The 8,361-nt window shown below is 34.1% G+C and overlaps 1 protein-coding gene across 1 annotated transcript; it reads right to left on the reverse strand.

Annotated features, from left to right (window-relative positions):
• Positions 1 to 2,604: 2,604 nt before the first annotated feature.
• On the reverse strand, positions 2,605 to 7,020 carry LOC130997306 (probable protein S-acyltransferase 12). The gene is made up of 8 exons (XM_057922584.1): positions 6,444 to 7,020; positions 6,192 to 6,375; positions 5,393 to 5,484; positions 4,168 to 4,294; positions 3,980 to 4,065; positions 3,479 to 3,544; positions 3,126 to 3,246; positions 2,605 to 3,041 (listed from the first exon to the last, which is right to left on the reverse strand). Exons 1-7 carry the CDS (start codon positions 6,630 to 6,632, stop codon positions 3,127 to 3,129), a joined length of 864 nt encoding a protein of 287 aa, XP_057778567.1. The 5' UTR covers positions 6,633 to 7,020; the 3' UTR covers positions 2,605 to 3,041; position 3,126.
• Between the last annotated feature and the right edge of the window lie 1,341 nt (positions 7,021 to 8,361).

Here is an 8,361-nt window from a genome sequence, read left to right on the forward strand (position 1 = left end):
GAACGGTGAGGGGGAGGCGAGGGTTAACCCACCCTTCGTCGTCTGTCATTACACCACCGTAGGGGAGAGCGGCGCCAAAACCCGAGAGGAGAGTGGAAAACCCTAGATTGGAATTAAGGGAGCGGCAAAGCTTAGAGAGATGAGAGTGAGGAATCTGAAAGTGAGTGTAATTTAGGGTTTAGGGGGGGGGGGATTGGGTCAAATTAGTAAATGGGCTTAGCCCATTAGTTAATTAAAATTAGAATTCCTAATTTGTCACTAATTTTGTCATTTATAGAAATTGCTCAAGTTTCGTGGGACAACTCGAAAAGGAAAGTTTTTCATGCTTCGTGGGACGAAGAGAGTATAAATTATAGGTATAAATGATTTATTTATTTATTTTGGTAGATGAAGGAATTGGAATTCGTACACTGGTCACTCATCCTTAGGAAATAGATTATGGAATTTGTTTAGAATTTATATACATGTACCTATCTCAAATTGATGTAACTATTATTTCTTTGCAATCTTACCTTTTTTGTGTTGATTTCTTTGTTCAATTTAAATTTAACATTTGAAAAACATTACTTATGGATAAACGTAATATGATTTGATTTCATTTTTTCGTTTGATTGATCCATAATATGATTGTGTAAATCCTGTTATTTATATAACACTTGTAATAAAAATATAGACTGGAATTAAAAACAAGATGAAAATATATTTAAATAAAAATTTAGATAAATAAGAATGAAAAAAAATATAAGGATGCCACATAAGACTCCAAATTAAGGATAAAATTTGAATAGCTACTCGTATATAGTTCTAATACTACAAATTGAAAAACAAACATTTTTCGACCAATGGTATTTTTATTTATATAATGTTTTCTAATATGGCTCATTTCTTTTGCTTATGCGACGAATCTCATTACACTGACAATATGGAAAACTGGCTATTTCAAAAAGCGGAAAAAAAAAAGAAAAAAAAAAGTTTAACCACCAATTTTTAAACATAGCTATTAGCAATTTTATGTGTGTATACAATATGGCTAATTGCACCAAATATCAGTCTTTAACAAAAGTTGCAAAATTGACATAATTTTCAATCTATACCATTATTAAGATTAAGACACAATCTTTTGCATTTTTCAACATCCCCAATTTTAATTTATTTTTTAAAAAAATTACATTATATTGCTTGGTCGAAACTGTATCCATGTAGGATAATTATGTCAGGCATGTGAGATAGGAAATTCCAATTTCAAGATGCATTATTGCACGACTATCGACTAGTAGTAGCCTATCTAAAATGATGTTTTCATCATTTGAGTCGTGTAATAATCGTCCACATATATCCATTGAAAATCATTATTATTATTATTATTATTATTATTATTATTATTAATTTGACGTATGAGAGTTGGATTCTTTCCAGAATGGGGAAGATGCGATTATGATTCATGAGTTGAAAGGGATAAGATGTAATCGTCCCATCCATTCCATCCGTGTTTGTCTTATTCTTATACTCTGTGTTGTAGATATTTGTATTAAATATTTCAAGGAACGTATATAAAATAGGGTTGCAATTCCAAGTATAATGCTGGGCTGTCTTCTTGGACCTTTTTGGGCCTCAAGCAACCTGCTTCTTCATTAACCCATTAAAAATTGGTCTCTCCTAAATGACCTCGACATATTTCTCTCCGTTTTTCATTTTTATTTTTTACTTACATCCAATCCAAATGTTTATTTATAAATATATATAACTAAATCGAGAGCAGTCAACCGAATTAGTTATAGCTTATAGGTGCAAAGAAAGAAGATGCCTCCCAATTATTACAGGGACGGAGCCGGGGGGGGGGGGGGGCTAGGGGGGCCTAGAGCCCCCTCCCGAATTTTGAGTTTTTTTTTTTTTAAATATATATAAATATATGTTTATACCTATTATAAAATAATTTTATTTTATAAAAGAGTATTTGATTATTATATTCTCTCATATATACTTAATTTAAGGATAATTTTGTTATTTAAAACTTTATAATGTATGAAATATTGTTTGTTATTATTACTAGTATTATACTTGTCTTTTAATAAAAAATGCCTAATATGTATGAAATGCTAAAAAAAATTATAATGTATTGAAACTAATTTGTAATATATAGAAAATATATAATATATGAACATGTTGTTTGTTATTATTATTATTATGATTGCCTTTTAATAAAAAAATATCTTAAATATACGGAATGTCTAAAAAAATTTTTTGTGATATATTGAAACTATATAATCTATGAAAATATTGTTCATTATTATTAGTATTATGCTCGTATTTTAATAAAAAAAATACCTTAAATATACAGAATGCCCAAAAAAAATTTCTCGGGGGCGCCCCCGTACAAGTTCAGCCCCCCCGAACTTAATTCCTGGCTCCGTCCCTGCCTCCCAACAAGCACAAGCAGTCCTTAGATAAAATTGTCTTCTCACCTCATTTCGCTGGCTACATATTTGACTTGTATTCTTATAAAAAGATATTTAGCAACCGTTACTTTTATTGGGTGTATCATAATTTGATATAAGTGTGTAGTGTAATTATTACTATCCTCAAAATCAACTCTAAACTCTTAAGTTTGGCAATCTGATGTCATATTTTTGAATAATCTGCTATATATGATGCATCCATCCTATGCAACCTACGGGCCACTTGGAAATTCAAACTAAATACAATGCTAACTTAAGCCGCCCTAGAAAGCTAGAGGCCACACCCTCGTCATGGTTTTTCTTGTAGCAATTAACAACTACTTTAATGAAAAGGCAGTGTAATGGGACCAGACCACATATTTTTCTGAAACGCTGCAGTCATCAATGTCTTGCGAAGAAGATGTTAAAGAGAGAAGGAATGGATACTTGAGATGGTTGGCAGTGAGCTTGGCAGGCGGCGTGATGTTGATTTGGTGGGAGTTGTCCTTCCATGCCACCAACCGCCAGCAGTGGATGGTGCCTCCGGGACTCATTCTCTTTGTCACGCCAATCTTAGTTTGCTTCTCTCTCTTCATCTCCGATTTCCTATCATCATCATCATCATCATCATCACCATATTATAATATGTAATTTTCCATGTACAAGCATGCATGCTTCCAACTAAAATACCTTATATATCAATAATATCTGAGCGTGTTGGATAATCTAGACCCTCAAGTGCAGGTACCCTCTCCAACTCTTCTTTAGGGAATACTGGAAACAACCAAAACACCTTTCTGGTGCCAAACACCTGCATCAACAAGGTTACCCACTTCTGTAAAAATAGGACTTGGCTTGGTCATGATATTATAGAAATATTAATTGCCAATACTTCCTTGTCAATACCCAATTACTATTAGATCATTACTATATGGGATTGCAACAACGGCAGATCTCTCATTCTTCACTCATATTCTGTCAATCAAGGTTAATAGATTTCTAGATGAACCATAACATAACAAATAAGATGCATTATATTTCACCTGCTCAATGTTCTTCCTCCATCCTAAGTCATACTTCCATGGCATACCTTTTTTCTTCTCATGAACCTGAAACCAAAACCGAACGCTGACTTTATGTATCGTACTTTGAAAAACAAAACCATGCAGTTCTGATGTAATTTGACACAGGTTATTATAATTATTTTGTACATCATTAGTAATTAGTACTCCCTCCGTCTTTGAAAAGTATATAACATTGGGGTTCGACACTGGTTTTAATAAAATGATTGGTGGATGTGTTTTTACTTTTTAGTGGATAAAGGGTCCCATCGTGTAGAAATGAGTAGTTGGGCTTGAATTATAAGGATTCAGTGTGGGCCACGCGGTGGTTTTTCAGTAAATAAGGGGTGTTTGTAAGGTTGAATTATTAGGATAAAGTGTGAGGTCCATGTCCTAAAAAGGAAAGTGATTATACTTTTCGTGGATGGAATGAGTATTTTTTAGGTAAGATTTATGTAGATGATGACGAACGAGTATGTTTACCTCCACTGAAGTTGTATTGCTCAAGAGCAGGGATATATGCATGACAACGAAACAAAGAAGGCTCAGCACAAAAGCTAGATTTAGAACTGCATTAAGGGATGGAATCTGTAAGAAATATAGAGGGATGAGAATGCAGCAATAGAATGGGGAAGTGGAGTGCAATGCAAAAAGTTGCAAGGAAAATTTACCAAAGGCTAGAAAGGTGATAGCCAATTTGCCCGGTGAGCTGGAATGATGCTCAGCTTGTCGGAAAAAACTTATGAAACCAGGGAGCAGCACAAGAGTATCCAGCATCGTTTCCAGAAAAGTGTACAGCTACAAAACGATTTATAGGACGATCATACAAAAGAAATATATAGTAATATGCTCTCAATGTATTCTAACGATTTCACAAGCTCATACATAAATTTCAATCACCAAGATCTCTCTCAGGTTTTGAGAAAAAGTAAAGTAGGGGGGTCCTTGTAACAATAGACAAGTGAAACTTAGATGCAAAAGAATATATATAAAAGAAAAAAGGTTTGGAAGAGACAGACCCATAAACAAATCCATGCTATTGTTGGCACACATAATGCACTATGCTATTACAATGAAAGAGTTGGGATTGCATTTTATGTGCCCAATCAAGATAGGAATACAATAATTATTTATAAGTTCAAAATCACTAATAAACCTCAAACTGCCACAAAAATTACATATTTATAGCGTGTGGTTTCCAGTGAAATTTCTATTTTCCATGAGAAATGAAAATAACAAATACATCAATAAAATCTACGAATAAATCAATTTAACTCACGAATAGCCATATCCAGTTAATATGGTGAAATTCCCACCCCTTAAGGATTCGAGCCTAAACAAGAATGCATATTCATGTGTTACATTAATTTATTTGTAGAAATTATTGACTTATCCGCATGTGTTCTCACGCATTCTCAATTCTCAACACATTTAGTATTCTCAACGGAACCTCTCTCTCTCTATATATATATATAGGGTTGGGTTATAGTGAAATGACTATTTTCGTGAGAAATAAGAATGAAGAATAAGCCAATATAAATCTATGAATAAGTTGTTTGTAATGCACGAATAGTAGTAATTCAATTAATGTGATGAAATTTTCGCCACCTTCAAGAATCGAATCTCAGGTTTTAATGATTATTCGTGCATTACAATCAACTTATTTGTAGATTTATATTGGGTTTGTTCTTTATTCCCATTTCACACAATTAGTTTGAATAAATATCAACCATATAATTTTAATATCTACATTCCATATTCATTCTCATATTTCACCACATCTAGTTATTCTTATTGGCTCATTTCTCTCTCTCTCTCTCTCTCTCTCTCTATATATATATATATATGACAAAAGCTGCCATCAGTAAATAGATTCAGATTTTAATTTAGTCTCACCAAAAATAGGAGGAAGAATTTGTAGTTGCGAGCCCCTACACAGTTCACAACCCATATGCAGTGGTGATCCATCTTAAGAACACAACGTTCACCTGCATTAGCACAAATATGCTTATGATGTAGCAAATACAAACATCTTCAAAGTAAAGCATCTATAGGACCAATAACGACATGTTGAAAATCTCATTACTAGATTGTAAATTAAAAGTTTAACAACATGCAGCTCAAGCTGTTACAAGGGCTGTTAGAAAGTTAGTTAGGCTTTGTAGTTAAGTTCTGCACTTAGCTAGTAAAAAGGTGAAGATTAGCGAGGTAGATCTACTTCTATAAATAGATGATCTTTGTATACTTGAAAACCGAATAACAGAAAATATTCCAAAAATATCTACAGATCTCTCTCTGCATCTTCTCTCTCTACTTGTATTTTATTCCTCTCTTTCTCTCCCATGCTCCAGATAAACCAATTTGCTATCTTGATCTTAAGATTTTTTTCGACTGATCGCATGCAATGGCTTCTTCTTACTTGAAAACTGAATGATATATAGAAAATATTCCACAAATATCTTGTAATCTCTCTCTTCTTCTATTCCTCTTTTCTATCTCATGCTCCAGATTAACTCATGGAATCTAAATGTGTGCAATGTGTTATTGCAAATTCCCAGTAGGTAGTACAGAAGCAGATAATGAATGCAAACAAGCAGATTCTATTGTTGAAGCATGCACCATAGCAACAAGCTTGAACTATGGGTAACCGGGATTAGAAGGTTAGCAACAAGAGAATAGTGAGCAATGAGCTTACAAACAGAGCAATGATGGGAGCGTGGGGGCTTCCCGTTGTGGCAACGATTGCAAAATTGCGGAGCAGGTTCCTCTGAAGATAAAGAGTTAGAGTTCCCCCTTTCCGTATCCTGTTTCCATCCTGGAGGGACAGCACCAGGATCCCTAAACACAACCATTAAATAGCTCCAACTCAACAATACCAGCTGCCAAACATTCTCCTCATCAGAAAAACAGCAACAATTTATAAACTTGAGATGTAATTTGAATGTACCAGGAGATGAAAGACAGCCAGGAGAAGGATAGAGAAGAAGGACGTGAAGCCGCCGTGGAGGAGGTGGGGCCCTAAGGTGAGGACCACGACGGCGCAGTAGGACACTGCAATTAAACCCAAAACCAGCGCCACCATAAAGTAGCCCAGGAACTTGAGCCCCGAGCACAACCTAAACGGATTCAGATCCATCGCTGAACGCCCCGATCTTCGCCCCTTACGCGCTCCCAATCCCGATCCCAGCAGCCGTTTCAGCAAATTCGAAGAAGCCAGATTTACAAGTTTCAGAATTCAGACTCGCAAATCGGAGAAACAAGGTCCCCTTTTTCTGCTACTATATGACAACAAGATTTATCCGAGGAAAGTAATTTACAACAATTTATTAAAAGTCGAATATGGTTATAACTTTTGTACAACAACCTAATGCTTCTATTTCCAATCTTGTGCAACATTTCTTATGGCAAAGAAAATGATTAAGCAGCTAGATTGTCAACAAAGTCTGCTAGCAAACTATTTGGCTTTGGGTCATCATTCCCTCCATCCAAGTACGCCGGCCATTTGTGTTTGAGGTTTGAAACAAGTATACGTACTACTACTATTTCTTTCTTTTATAGACATATTTATTGGCCGTTAAATATATGAACTTTGAATCTATTTTAATTTTTTTCACTAATTTTAAAAATTGTTAAAAATATATACAAATTTAAAAATTGTTTCAATTTTTTCACAAATAAATATTAGTCAAAATTAAAGTTGACATGACAGTTGACATGCCAACGATTCAACTAAATCGATTGTATTTACAAAATTTTAAAATAAAAATAGAAATTAGTCCACCTCACTCCCACCTTTTTTTCTCTCTTAAATTCTCTCTTTCTATTTCTCTCCATCCACAAGTTGCCCTAACCAACCTAGAATCAAACTCTTCATTCATCGTCGGATCCTAACAATCCTTATGTATACTTCTCGTTGTTGCTCACGCAGATCCCAAAACTTATGTGTATTTATGCATAATTATATGTATATTTGTGTTTAACTATATGCATAATCAAGGTGACAAGCGATTAGCAACGGTGAAAGAGGTACCCGACTAGCGCTAGGTCCACGTGGCCATTGAATATCCAACAGCCGTTGTGTTACTCTTCGCAAAAACGAGGCGAGAGCTGCACCCGACGACCACCGGGTCGCTAGCTCTCGTTGAGTCTAGGAGGCTGTCAAGTCGTTGACATTATAAATTATCAATGATATTTATGTGCAACATTATGTATATTTGTGCACAAAATTATGTACATTTATGTACAAAATTATGCGTATTTGTAAGGCGAGAAGTGTACTCGCACGAGCGTCTGGTTCCAACGGTCGACGGACACATTTTTTTGCCTAAAAATTGTATTCCTAATCTACTCCTCTCTTTTTTTCGTGAAAGGTCTCTGCCACGTGTCGCATATTGATGTATTCACATAATACAATGTGTGGTCTAAATCTAGATATATTTACTATTTAAGTGAAGGGAATATATATGATCAACTTTGTATATATATATATATATATATAGGGCTACATTCCATTGATAAATTAAATATTTTGCGAAATTGCGAAATGTTGAACATATCAATAATTTTGATAAACATGTCAATAATTTTATTGAACAAGTATTTTGGTTTGGGTTTGAATCCTAAAGTGCGAGATTTTCAACAAATACATCTGTTCATTTCAACATCGGCTTACATAATAACTAATATGCAACTTTTAGAAGGATAGGGATGCACTCATTTTTCTTAAATGATTATCATTTTATAATTTTTACATCTAAATATTTTTTGTTAAATATTAGATTAAAAACACATAAAAGTAAAATGATGAGTATAACTTTCAGATATTGAATTAAAATACATTTCACAAACTTTTGAGAGAGAGAGAA

The sequence above is a fragment of the Salvia miltiorrhiza genome, chromosome 8, assembly GCF_028751815.1.
Source record: "Salvia miltiorrhiza cultivar Shanhuang (shh) chromosome 8, IMPLAD_Smil_shh, whole genome shotgun sequence".
Classification (NCBI taxonomy): Eukaryota; Viridiplantae; Streptophyta; class Magnoliopsida; order Lamiales; family Lamiaceae; genus Salvia; species Salvia miltiorrhiza.

Bases quoted from the DNA above. Each gene is read 5' to 3' on its own strand.
- LOC130997306 (XM_057922584.1), bottom strand. From the start codon at position 6,632: ATGGATCTGAATCCGTTTAGGTTGTGCTCGGGGCTCAAGTTCCTGGGC. The intron at 5,485-6,191 runs GTAAGCTCATTG...GTGCTAATGCAG, and splicing joins CTCCCATCATTGCTCTGTTT to GTGAACGTTGTGTTCTTAAG. The intron at 4,295-5,392 runs GTGAGACTAAAT...ATCGTTTTGTAG, and splicing joins AATTCTTCCTCCTATTTTTG to CTGTACACTTTTCTGGAAAC.